The 14062-nt window shown below is 39.9% G+C and overlaps 1 protein-coding gene across 2 annotated transcripts in view; it reads right to left on the reverse strand.

The window, feature by feature from the left end:
* LOC134642677 (MAM domain-containing glycosylphosphatidylinositol anchor protein 2-like) overlaps positions 1-14062 on the reverse strand; it is a 191157-nt gene that overhangs the window by 65176 nt on the left and 111919 nt on the right. For both annotated transcript variants that reach the window (XM_063494596.1, XM_063494597.1), the window contains 2 exons: positions 2327-2418; positions 1984-2221 (listed from right to left, as the gene is read on the reverse strand). In XM_063494596.1, coding sequence (XP_063350666.1) covers positions 1984-2221; positions 2327-2418 — 330 coding nt within the window. The remainder of the gene's footprint in view (positions 1-1983; positions 2222-2326; positions 2419-14062) is intronic.

Raw genomic sequence — 14062 nt, forward strand, 5'->3', positions numbered from 1 at the left:
AGAGAGCTGTTGCTACTGTAATAATGTGTGCAGGAACAGAAGTCAAAGAGACATATTTATGACTATTACACAGTCTGGGAGCAATTACTAAAATTTAGCCTGTAGATGTAGAAACAGCCTGTAGATATAAGACATTCAAACATTCTTAAACACAACACACACACACACACACACACACACACACACACACACACACACACACACACACACACACACAGAATCTGCAGATAAAAATTTTCTTTGAAAATATTCAACTTTGAGAGCATCCATCCATTATTCTTAAGCCTATCAAGTTCAGGGTCACGTGGGCACTGAAGACTCTCAAAGCTGCCAGGGTATTCCATAGTGACTCGACATTGATAGTTTGCTACATAGCCGCTCACACCCTTATGGATTTTTCCCTTCAGCTTTAGCTGAAGTAAAGCCATTGCACCAGTCTATTTTAGGGTTAACAAAGAGAAAATTCACATCTATGACCAATTAAGAGTTGAAAATCGACCTCCCATGCATGTCTTTGATTTGTGGGAAGAAGCTGAAATACCCAGAGATAACACGGGGAGAACATGCAAGCGCCACACACAAATGCCCAACTTGAAAATTGTGAACTTGATACAACAAATCCCCAAACCTCACTGCAAATACGCATTTATTGTCAACCATTCTCTGAGACAGGAAAAATATGGTGATTGCACCATGTTGTTAACACCATAAGCAATGCTCTATTCATCTCCAGCGTGACAGGGCATCACATTGTGGCGGATATGTAATAACCTCACCAGACAGCATTAAAAGTAAAAGAACACATGAATTCGGGCGAAAGCGCCCTTCAAAAGAAATCCTTTTTTTTCTTGTAACTTGGCAACTATATCACACAAGTCCAACATACCCAGAATATTTAATTTCGCTTCACTTACCCTAAAATCAGCAAGTAAGCTCTGTGTTCGCACGAAGATGGTTATCAACTCATTGAGACAACTTAAGATTTCCCAATCTAGCTACGCTGGGAGTGGTCACATGAAAGGTCAAGTTTACTGGCAGCAATCACAAACATGAACAAATCCACTTGCAACACTGTGCCATATTTTCAGAAGATGATGAAACACAAATATTAGAAAAATATTGCAGCCAAAGAAAAACTCTATATAGCAGTATTGTATTGAAGTTTATTTACTCATAACAAAAGTTGCCTCAAAAGCACTGTCTGAAAATAGCTATGCATTTGAAGCATTTTTGGCCAGTAAGACTTGTTATTAAAATAAGTTAGTAAAACTCTCTGAAAACTATAGACACTCTTATTACTGATTTCCAGGATTTGGGGACACTACTTTCTTGAGAACTGACATGATAGCAGGCAGTGATTTTGTATGAGTTCATCTCTTATCTCAAACAAACTAGCTCTGGGGAAGGTTAAGTGTCCAGGATAAGCTGGTGTTGTATGCTGGTAAGAGGTAAACCACCTATGTAACAAAAAAACCCATAGGTAAAGCTGACGTTTCCTCTCTAAGCGCCGTAACACTGCCCGCTGATCCACTTTCATTGCACTGCCACCATTTCTATCCAACTTGAGCACCAACAACACTTGCTCTGATTCTAAACATTTTCCATGCTGAATTAACATATTATTGCAGATATTAATAATCGCTAGATAAGTATCCATCAGCTGTCCATGCTCGTTAGATACTGAATACTCATTTTCATGCCAGTTTTGACCCACGAAATGTAACATGCTTGTGAGCATATATGGTTTAACAATGCAATGGAGGATTATGTAATGCTGTGACATTACAGTGCTTTATTTTTTGACCATCAGGAAATAAATATATTAAAATGATCTGCAAAACTGATGGGACTGATGAGACAGTTAAAAAATTGAAGCCAACTGGGTGTGACTAAAGTAGCTGTGAGAAATCAACGTGTTTGTGTCAAATCTGTTGGGGGGAGGTGTGTAGGTGTGTCGATGCCACAAAGGGGTGTGAGGCTCACCAGTTGTGGATGAGATGTTGACATCGATGCTGATCTCCGGGATGCCTCCTCCCTTCAGAGCAGCCACGCAGGTGTACGTGCCGAAATCAGTGAATTTCAGGTCTATGATGTCCAGGTTGGTGGTTCCAGGTGAGATGTCAGGATCTGTCTGGGTGATGACCATACGCTCTGAGCTCCGCAGGGCACGGCCATTCTTCAGCCAGCTAAATGTCAGCTCCTCTGGAGGTGTTGCCTCCACCTGTGACATTAAAAGGCTTTATTTTTATTACACTCACTAACATTAGCTCAATATTATACGCATAACCATGTGTGCTTAGTCTCCAAGTGTTTTCTGTTACCGTACCTGACAGGATATCTTTACTTCCCGTCCAATCTGGATGTGGTCATCGTTGTGGTAGGGATCTGGAGTGATCCAGAATCGTCCCTTTTTCAAAGCTGCAATTGAAAAAAGAAATCATTTGATAAGAATCACATTTATATTTATATTTGTACACTTCACGTGTTGATTCTGCAGCATGGTGCTGGAGCAAACCCTGAGATATTCACAGCGGGATTTGGCTTTGGTTGTTATATTGATGTGTTTTTCGAGATCTAATCCCAAAGACAGGATTTTATAGATTTTTAAATAGATTTTTTTTTTCCCGCATTTTTACTTTGCTCGACGTCCACACTTGAGCTGTAAATCACTGTTATGCATCTCAAGTGAATGCGCTATAAAGCTAAGTGTGTGCGTGTGCGTACCTGTTCAGTCAAACACACATTGTTCAAAAAGGCAGTGAAAGCCTGCATCAAGTCACAGCTGCCTGAAATACCTGATCTGAGCAACTAACTGAGCAAAATATGATATTTGCTCCCCAAGACGTGTCATTTCTGGAGCAGGGTTGTGAAATTATAAAAGCATTTTCAACCCAAGGTGTAAGAGTAGAGGATGACAGGACAACTGCAACTGGTTTACGTAAACTACATCTGAAATTTGATCTTTTGATGGTGCAGCAGGGTCAAACAGAGAACTTAAAAGATAAAGCAGAAACCTGTGTCTGTTTGAAAGCCCAACGCTTTGAACCGGCATTAATATTGATAGCTACACATGGAAGAATCCTACGGTACTGAAGCAGGTTCACGCACACTACAAGCAAACACACACTGTGAAATTGGAGAGATACCTAACAAAATATCCACCATTTCTAATCCAATTTGGTTTGCAAACTCCATTTTCAAAGCATAGCTTCTCTGAAGAGAAAAAAGAAGATGATTTCATTATAATGCATGCTGTATTGGTTCCAAACCCCGCGTCTACTGTTCAATTCATCTCCTCAGCAAAAAAGCTGACGGCACCATGGAAATCTTTTCATCTAGCAATTCCCAAGTGACATTATCATATTCAGTTTGGTAAAGGGAAAACGAAAACAAAACCTGCGTGTCAGATTTAAACACAGGAAATTGAATGTGCAAAACATTGTGACGCCTGCCAAGCTGCAAACTGAAGGAGAGACGAGTGACACACGCCTCCTTGACATGATCTTCCTCCTCACGTTTGAAATCAGTGTCGGCAGGCACAGAATCCTATTTCTGACGCGTGTCAGATACAAATATTACAATCATGTCAGCGCTCTCCAAACACCAATGTGCATTTGCATTCACTCTTGTATCCCATATATCCTTATTCTCCAAGGCACTGCCTATCAATCGTGAAGTATAATTCAATAGTGCTGGCATGGAAACTGTGACAATTGACATTATATGGTGTGCATCCTTATATCTGTGACCTTTATGGATACAAAGCATTATCAGGAACCTAGATTCATTTCCTGTTTAGACTCAGCTCGGCAACACATTGAACAACTCCTTCGTGCATTCCTTAAACTCAACACAAAGAATAAGGTTATTGAGAAAATATAGAGTTCACAGTTAAACCCAGTTTGTGAGTGTATGTGTAAGGGAACACATCAGACATGTCAGAGACATCCAGAGATAGAGATGCGTTTACATTCCGACAGTGTGAAAAGCCTTTTGGTGTCCCAGCAACATCCTGAACAGAGTTGGCTACCACGTCTTAAGTATTATCCTATCCACACACACACAATTTGCAAACACACATTTCCACAAAACCATGTGAGTGGCAGTGCTGTCATAGATGACAGTGGATAAAGATTTGGATTACATGCAAACATCTTTTTCACAGTCCTACAGCTCAGACGCATTCTTCTCCTAGCTTAAGACACTGCAACAAAATGAGGTATTTAACAGTCGCAGGTCGGACTCTACTTCACTGTGAGGCTGGATTTCATGAAGACGTCTGTCAGGGGGTCGATCCCCACCGTCTTCTAAACTACACTCATGTCAGTGAGTAAATATAGCATTAAATATAAATTTGCTCATTAAAGGTCACTACTCCAGATACATTAGCTCTAAAAGTACCTGCAATATTTATATAAGATCCCATTAATACTCAAAGGAAAAAAAAACAAAAAACATTATTGGTCTGCTGTGTCTCCTCTATCACTGGACCTTTTTATATCAAAATGCACTATAATTCTAGTGCAGATACACTCAACTGACCACATGAATCATGCGTTCACGGATGAGAAGGCCCTCTGTTACACTTCATCATGCAGTGTCTGATGCAATGTGGAGCTGTGGACCAAAAAAAACTAAACAAAAAAATCTTTTAGTTACTTGCATCCACTTCATATCTGTTAATTTAGCTGATGATTCACTGGCCTGTCCATGAACGCATTTACTGTCTCCAGTGATACATTAAACAAAAAGAAAAGTATGCGGTTAAAGGTGTTCTAGATGCAGCATGAAAAACATCACCTTAGAAAAGCACTCACAGCACTGAGCAGAGTGTAACTGTATGAGAATGAATACATTAATGACTGTGTTAAAAACAATGCCACAGCAGCAGTAATGCTGCAAGCTTTTAAGTCATAAAAAGGATCTTCATGCTGGTACGAGCTGCATATCAGTGGAGTTGATGTGGACAGATGAAAACATAACACTAAGTATAAGCACAAATTACGCATCTATCCATCTGTAAAATAAAAATATAGTTTCAATTTTACATCTTGAACCATGGCTTCAAACCACAGCTAATTTCTCTATATGTTTTACTGGGAAAATTGGAAATAGGTGCAGACATGTATTGAAATGCGGAAAAATAATTTGGAATATCCTACATAAGGCAAAAACAGAGTTTGTACAATTGTAACAAGGTTGAAAGTTAATATTTGCTATGACCAAGTAAAACTTTCCTGTCACTTCTTTAAGTAGTCTATAGGAACAAGTTCTCCAGGGTTCTCGGAGGACTTTCAAAGCTCTTCTTTGAATGTTTTCTACCTTTTCTTCTGTTCTCTGTTATGATGATCCCACACTGCCTCATTATTGTGGAGATCTAGTCCAGAACAGTAAGTGTTCCATTGTGTGTGTGTGTGTGTGTTTAAACTAAGGTATGCTTGTCCTACAGTGGCAGAGTGTTTGGGATCATTGTCAAGCTGAAAATGAAGTTCCAGCCAATCAGATGTTTTCCTGACAGTACTGGATGGTGAATAAAAATTTTACTTTTCTGCTTCCATAATTCCATCAAATTTGAGAAGCCCCTCAACACACCGTCTGAAATGCACCATGTGGAGAAACACCAAGTTTTTTGGGCTAATAGTTTCATGTTTTAGCCAGTGATGTTGATGACAACAGGGCGATGTTAATGGGAACATTTTGATCCCACCAAGAGTCCCTGGAACATGGAAACCAAGCTGAAAACTTGCAGGTTGTCTGGCAAGGAAAACAAAACCATTAATGTGACTACAAGTTAACACTGGTCAGTATGCGGCTGCCATCTATGACAATGCACGGTGCCCTTCAATACTTCTAGATGTTGAGAAGGAAGACATACATCTAGACTTCACAAAGCTAAATGACCATGCTTAATGGAAATGTAGGGTTGGATACCAAGATTACACATAATCACCATTATTCTAAATTTCATGATAGAGGCAGGACAATGATTTTATACAGAGTGGCCCAAGATCATCAGCTAAAACTGCTTATCTTGCTGACTCCCACAGCCCACTGTTGTTTGTGTTGGTAAAGCTTTATTAAAGACTTAATGAATGTTGGTAAGTTTCTTTAAGTAAATCTCTTGCATCAACTCCCTACTTGTTGCTTTTATAGAGCCAGTTATGACACTACTTTTACTAATGTTGACGTACCCTTCCCTTATTTTTGCATAGAGAAGCAGTGCACATCAAAACAGCCAGCAGTGCATATGTGCACTCATGCATATTTCAGAAATGGTTCCTTCCAAGTCTCCTCCACATTCAAAAATCCTTTCCTGCCTTTTTATCTGACCATTAATATTGAATAGCAAGTAGGCATTCCTTTAAATCAACTACATTTGTATACGAGAGAGATAAGTGGGCATTACTTCCCCAAGGTTGTAGTAAATTTTGCTGGACAGCTGCAGTGACTAAAATGGCTCCTGCTCCTTTATGCATGGGAGAGAATCTAAAACTGGAAGTATTTTAAAGGAACCGTGATGAGTGTGTGAGGTGAGAAGTACAGAGATGGGAGACTTTATCGGGTGACGGTGCGTTGTCACTCTTCCCTCCCCAGTCCGGATAACCAATTCATGGCAAAAGTCACATGAATGTTTTATGAGGGCTTTGCTTGGAAACAGAACTTTCCCATTTGCTCTGGTGGCAAACTGTGCCCCCGACTACTGCTACACTATTTTCACAACATCATTAATATCTTACAAGAGTGCTATTGTGTGTGTATATACAGTTGGAGTCTGTGCATAAATACATATATAAATATGTATGCACCTGTAAAAAGACAAATTGTAAAAAAAAACTTGTGCACTTCAAAGCTATAGCCCTACCTATGTAAAATTTGAGAAAACTTTTTTAAACTCAAGGCCCACTGACTAGCTTTTACTGTCAGGAGTATCATACAGTCATATCTGATCAAATTACTTTTATCTGTGAAGATTATATTTTACGATACAGCTACATGGTTCAGGCTGTTTTGCAGAAACATGGTGGATCGCGTGAAGCAGGTATTTAGCTGAGAATGAATGGACAAATTAGACACATAACACACACTGTGTCTCAAACGGTGCACTTTTATACTGACCACTGCTATTTTGAGTATAAGTGAGTTCACACTGAAAGGTACAGCTGTGTGAAAAGACCCAAATAGTGCGCTAATAGAAAAAAGGTTTGACACATATTGTGGTATTATTTGGATATTTATGTGAGATAAATTGCGATCTAATGAAAGAAAATGTAGTAGTATGCAGTAAGGGACCTGACAGGTTAAAAAAACTGCATACACATTGTAAGCGACGTGGGAACTAGAGACCATGGAAAGGGAAAGATATTGTGTAAGTTCAAGTGAATTGGGCGAAATAACTGCCAGTGAAGGGAAGTGGGTGGAACCAAAGATAAACTTTTCTCAGCGTCCAGGTGAGTGACTGAAGCGACTACCAATGAGAGTGAAGAATAGTACTGATTGAAATATATGAGGTTTACCTAGGCAACAAGAGCCTGGAACATCCGCAAGGGACCAGCATTCACAGGCAAAGCGATGTCTGTTGAGCAACAGTGTGTAAAGCATGCAGGTAACATCAGAGCCCCAGTTCTCTGGTAAGTGCACAACTTATCATGCCCTATTTGAAACAATATCCAGTCTCAGTTTCCAGTTTATGTTGCACTTTCAGTACTGTGGAGCGAGTAGCTTGTGAGTGTGAGTGACTGCTAGAAAAGAAAAACAACCACAAAGAGGTTTTTGCCAACCGGTGGAGTAATATACATTTTTCCCTATCAACTTGCCACGGATGTAGAGAGGGGGTGTCGGGGGCTTTAGCACTTGATTTCCCTGCAAATGCCATTAACTTCCAGTAACCACTTGCCAACCATTTGGGGAATTAAATTTTTCCCTCATGACCAGCGGTTGCCAGGTGGTAACGAAGTGGTCTCCAAGCTGTGTGACTGGTTCTTTATTTACTTGATCCTGCATTGTCATCCTGATTGTCACTTGTATAAATTGACAGACATCTTAGCAGTCATGCATCTGCAACTGCAGCTGCAGCTTAGAAAACCTTACTTGTTGATATGGACCACAATCTATAGCTAATAAGTGAGAGTCAGACTTGTTTACTACTTTTATCAAGCTCCCATAGTTAAATTATGATGTCAGAGAAGTGTTTTTTTCAACTCTGTAGGGAGAGGACAAGAACATATGGAAATAAACTGTAAAGAATATTATAAATATACAGTATAAGTATTTGAAAGAACAGTTCATTGTTACCTTTAAAATGTCTTAAACTGTAATGAAGCCCTAGCTTCGCGTATCTGCTTATACACTAGATTTACGCACAAATATCAAGCACCAGCATAAGAAATCCAGCTTTATTATTAAAAGCAATGCTGGCATTGCAAATTCCAAGGCACAAAGCGCAAGTCAACATATGCACAAACAAGTTCTGCATGCATTATAGATGAACTTGGAAGCCCGTTGCTTTTTATCATCATCAGAGCTTCCTGTCATTGAACCTTGACTATGGCAAAATGCTGAGGAGTAAAACATAAACAATCTTCAGCAACTTTCTTCATGGTAATATCAAGAGATAAAAGGTTCCTCTGTTTGTACTTATATTTGCATTGCATGTCTCCTGCATCTGATTTTCTTGAGAGGTTGTATGCCGTATTCTTATGAATCATTACCGATCACATTACAGTGTGCCCCGCGTTCCCTTTTTAGCTGTAAACTGAAGGCTTTTTACCTGTAGCGAGCCTTTTTGATTCTCCATAGCTTTAATGGCCTGTGGGAATAATGGGTGGCCTGTACATAAAAGCGCAGATAATCACACAAAGAGAAAAGCCGTGGTTGAGGTTTTCTTCTACACAGACCTCGTGTCACACGGCGGGATTACAACGGCACCACAGGGGACCTTCTTATTCGGCAATGCACACAGCACTGGCATTTTTGCTATAAGGAACACATATGTATGTGTATAATATAAAAGAGATAAAGTTATTAATCATGGAAATGCATACACGGAGCCACACTGCGAAAAAAAAAATGTTTGAACATGTTTTTTTTCCTTCACTGTCTCTCCAGTGCATCGCGTTGGCTTTGTCTGCTCGAGAAGAAAGACTTGTCTCACTCTCCTCTCACTCTGAATCATTATCCTCCTGTCTACCCATCAGCCCATCTCATTTTTCAGTCAGCCCTGTCTGTCCATCTCTCAGCAGGCGTCGTACTGCGCTCTCCATTCATTCTTGTGGAGAATATCAGCATGTGAAGCTGAGCTCATCTCTCTGAGCCAGATGGATGTCTCTAGAAACTGCCACTCACTTCATCAGCTCATCTCAAGGTTAAGCGGGGGGAAAAAAAGGACAATGGCCAACAGGACGGTTCAAAACACGAGGCGTTCACACGTACACACACACATATTTGCTCCGCCAACTAAACACCTTTTCATTTCCCTCTTATCACTCTGTGTTTTCACATTAGCACCAACACATTCCCCATGCATCAGCAGCTTTACAAAAATCACAGCCACACACATCCCCATCCCTAAATGCTGCACCCAACCTTCACGCTGACCTCTGGCTTTAATTTATGTTTAAACAGGTATGCGCACATATAAAGGCATACTCACACACATACAAATAAAAAGACGCATAGAACCTCTCTACGACCACAGCGCAAGAGCCGGGACCGCCTGTGCCAGTCCTGACCATCCAGCCGTTCAATCTGGCATTCATGAATGGAAATATATTCAGCTTTTGACCAGAATTTATTCCAAAGCAAATTTGATAAGGGTCATTCTCATGTTGATTCACATGCTGACAGAGAGGTTTTCACAAGGCACGTCATTTTTGTTTTCCCACCACTAAACAGTCTAAACATAAACAGCAGGGAGCCCCCAGCGAAGGACTGTATTTTTGCCTCTCTGTGTATGACAGCAGCAAGCTTCCAATCAGAGTTACAAAACTAAGGCAGTTGCTCGACTTTGCACACATTTATGCTCAAATATGTGTACCCGTGTACTGTAGATGCATGCAATTAGTTGCACCAGCGTTAGCAGTTCTGAATAATGAATATCTTTGGTATAAAAGCATGTAAGCACCTGAAAAAGGTGTCGATGCCTAGATTTGCCGGGACATCGAGGATGTCGAGGATGAATATCTGATTTTGAATCTTGTCAAAGTGAAAGCAATACTCGTTTCTCTCACACAACACAGAAGGAAAACATATTTGCTTTGGGAATAGATGGGAAACACATGCACAGAGAGATGGCTGTGCCTGTGTTGGAAGACATAAAAACACAGCGCCAGACCAACTGTCCATTTCAACACCATCTACAGACAGTTCTGTCATAATTCACCAATGCTCCATTTGAAAGCTGCCTCCTCATATTTGCCACCCCCCCTCCACCCCAAAAAGAAAGAAACGACTGAGTGCAGTGAGAGTGTCTTTGCATTGTCACAACTGATATATCACAACTGGTGTCTTTGTTGGTTATAGAATAGACTCAAGTGGCAGAGAAAAGCAGGGTATTGACCTGCATTTGAAGACGTGTTGCGGATCCCTAATCCATAAAAAGGATCCTGTCAGCAGGGTGATGTGATGCCAGTAGCTCGCTGGGCCGGCTGTGGAGATGGCCAAGCCCTGGAAGGCAGTCTGGCTGGTGGGACAGTATGGCCACCGAAACTACCATCTGCTAGGGAGAGATGTGTGTTTTCACATACACAGCCCCCTTTGGCAACAGCAGTTTGTTAGGGCTTCTCAAGGACTGGAGACAAGAGTGAACAAGCTGAGATAGGCAAAGAGGAGGCCACAGGGTGACCCTGTAAATTGAGCAAAATAAACTCAGAGGAGCAGAACCAAATAATTTAGTATTTCACGTACACGTGAAGTATAGCAATAGCTAGCTACTTATGGGTACTCTTTCCTCCAAAGTGCTTACATTTCCAAACATTTAGCCTTCAATGCCTCTTACTTACACACGACACATTCATTAGAGATTGGAAGAGCATTGACATACACACACGCACACACGCATAATGTACACACAGGCAGGCAGACAGAAGGTCTGTTCTGTCTGTGCTTTGACCTCAAGGCTACTGTTGGAGCAGCTGTACTGTATGATTTATTAAGCATAATTTTAAAACATCTAAAGCTTGACTTTGTGGCCAAAGTAGCAAATAAGACAGAACATGTGAGATTGAGTTAATTTACATTTATGTGTTTGAATTAAAGCAAATTATACTATAATGACAAATGGAATTTGACCAAATATCATAAACACTGTATAATGTACCAAAAATTAATTGCATTATACCAAAATCCAAATCTGCAAACACACCACAGATGATTGGATTGTGTTTATTTTCAAAAAGGAATTTAAGGCAGTGGAAGCAGGTCCCAGTGATGAGTCAATAGCAGAGTTGGGATAACTTATTACAAAGTAACTCATTAAAGCAAAGTGCTGTTTTACGGCAAAAAAGTAATCAATGTTTTGGTGATCCACGTAATGCTGTTAAGATTTTACTGTGTTCCTCTTTAACTTGTTGTGTTGCTAAAAACAAAAACAGGAAATCTCTGATGCAGTTACACTGTTTTTCTCCTGGTCCCTGGCAGGTGGCTGTATTGTGGAAGGTTTTTAATCCAGCAGTTGTGCCATTGTGTAGCTCAGTGAGGGAGATAGAAGCAAGGACTGCCTTTATGGCGTGGAAGTATTCAGACTGTTTTGAATTTGTGGGTGAAAAGGGAGAGCAGATCACAGTAAAATGCAAATTGCGTTTGGGTGATAGTAAGTGTCTACTTAAAATCTGAAGAAGCACCTGCTGCTAAGCAGAGCTCCAGAGTGGCCCACTGAAGAGGAGAATGACACTCCAAAACAGCACTGGCTACTTTTTTAGTTCAGCTAAAGCTACAAGTAAAAAATCCAAAAGGCTGTGACTGGTTCCATAGTGCAGGACATGCTACCAGTATCCAACCCGATATCACATCAATAGGGAATGAGATCAAGTCAGTAGATTCAAAAGTATATGTACAATAAGATAAAGGTCCTCTACACCAATGACATGTACAACAACAGGTCCTCATTTTTGGTAAAATTAGTAGCTGACAGAGTAAATACCCTTTTAAAGAGATCAAATTTTGTAACTAGTAACGCTGAATTAAAGGTACTAATCATTAACTATTGCTAACCGACCTCAACCACTATTGCATGGAACAAAAATGCAAGTAATAGAGGGAAGCATATATTTTGTAGATCATAGGAAAATTATTTATGTGTTAGAGAAGAAGAATAAAAAGCAGCATTTACTACAGCAGCATTTCTCTGTCATGTATGATGTGGGCTGTATGTGGCCCACGATGTAATATGAGTTTGACATCCCTTATGTGTATGTTTGGGTCTTTGTTAATGGTCACAACCTCATAAGATTCACCAGAAGATCAAACTCAGAAATCCTTTATCTGTACACCAGGACTGAAAGCTGGATTAAGCATAGTGGTCATTGTTCTTTACAATGTTTGGGTTATATGCTTATGTGAAATAAGGGATTTAGCATATAATGTGTAGCTGCAGGGTACTTTCAAACATCACAATTTTGGGGGAAATCTAGTGAATGTTTCTGCTAAATCTACATTCCATAAACAGAAGCAACATATGTCAGATTAATCTCGTGTAGCTCTCCGAACATTACTTTAATTATTCCTGATAACTCTCTTTTTTGTCGCTTTATAACCTTTTTTTTTTAAGATTCAGACAAAATCTACAGAAAATTCTGTGATCGGGGAAAAATAGAAAAAGTCTGATTTGCTTCTAAATTCAAAGACCTAACAGTATCCATGGTGATAGAAGTTTCCCAGTAAAAATGGAAATTTAGCACAACCCCATCCTGGCCCACCCACCAGCCCCCTTAATACGGCGTGATGCTGTGAGCTTTCTTTCATGCCGCGTGACACTCACTTACAGGAAGAATCACTTTGAGGGAAGCGCCACAAAGATGCCGCAAAAGCATGAGTACACAAAGGAGAAAAGGTTCTGAAAAAGAATGACTCACAGTTTGGTTTTAAGAAAAGCAGTCGTCAAACAGAATATAATTATCTATATCATGCTGATACGGTCGGAACGACTGATGAGACCAGCCTTTAAGTATCATGCTGTTTAAAATAAAGTACATTGTGCTGATGCTTGCACTTAAGCCTTACAGCAGAATCTATTTTTGGTACAAATGATATGTTCAATCATTGAATCTAGACATATATCTAACATTGCACAGCTATGATGACCATAATTATTTGGTGCATGCTAATCCCAAAATTGAAATTGAGTCAGTGACAGCTCATCAGACTCAAGAGAGCGATCCTGAGATATGTGATAGCCTCCTGAACCCACCTCCTGCTAATTAGTGATGTCAAGTTCGACAACATCGCCTCTCTTTTCAACTAACTGTTCCTCACAGTTTATTTTCCTGTCAGATAAAAAAAAATCAAAAGAGCACTGTTTTTGGCTTTTAGAGCATTTATTCCATTTCTAGTGCTTGGTCCAAATTAAATTTGACATCAGTGATGTTTTACTTGACTTTGGATTGTTTCGCGTCACATGATTGTGACAAACTGAGGCATGATTGTGTCACCTCAGTTTGTCTTCCTTTCTAATTGACTCTGCTTTGATGATATCGCTCGGTGTCCAAGCTCAGCTATCATTTATCTGATCAAAATACGGTCTTTGTGAAAAGTGTTATTTCCACTGTCTGTCGTGATTGATCCCAGAGCTGTACTGACAAGAGGGACTGTTCATTAGTCAGATAAGAATGTGCCCAATTTATTTTCTTTTGTCAGAGACCTTTTATTTGCTTCATCACATGTTCATTAATTGTGTCATTTTGACTGTTGCACTCCCTTTCTATCTTTCATTTATGTCTGTTTGCTGTTTGATGTGTGATGACTCATTAATTTTATGTACCTAAATTCTTGTCAATTGTTAATTTCTTTACCCACCCCTCATATCTTACTGCTTTGGTCTAAACATCTAAATGGAAGTCAAAGTTATGTA

This window comes from Pelmatolapia mariae, linkage group LG15 (genome assembly GCF_036321145.2).
Source record: "Pelmatolapia mariae isolate MD_Pm_ZW linkage group LG15, Pm_UMD_F_2, whole genome shotgun sequence".
In the NCBI taxonomy this organism is placed as follows: Eukaryota; Metazoa; Chordata; class Actinopteri; order Cichliformes; family Cichlidae; genus Pelmatolapia; species Pelmatolapia mariae.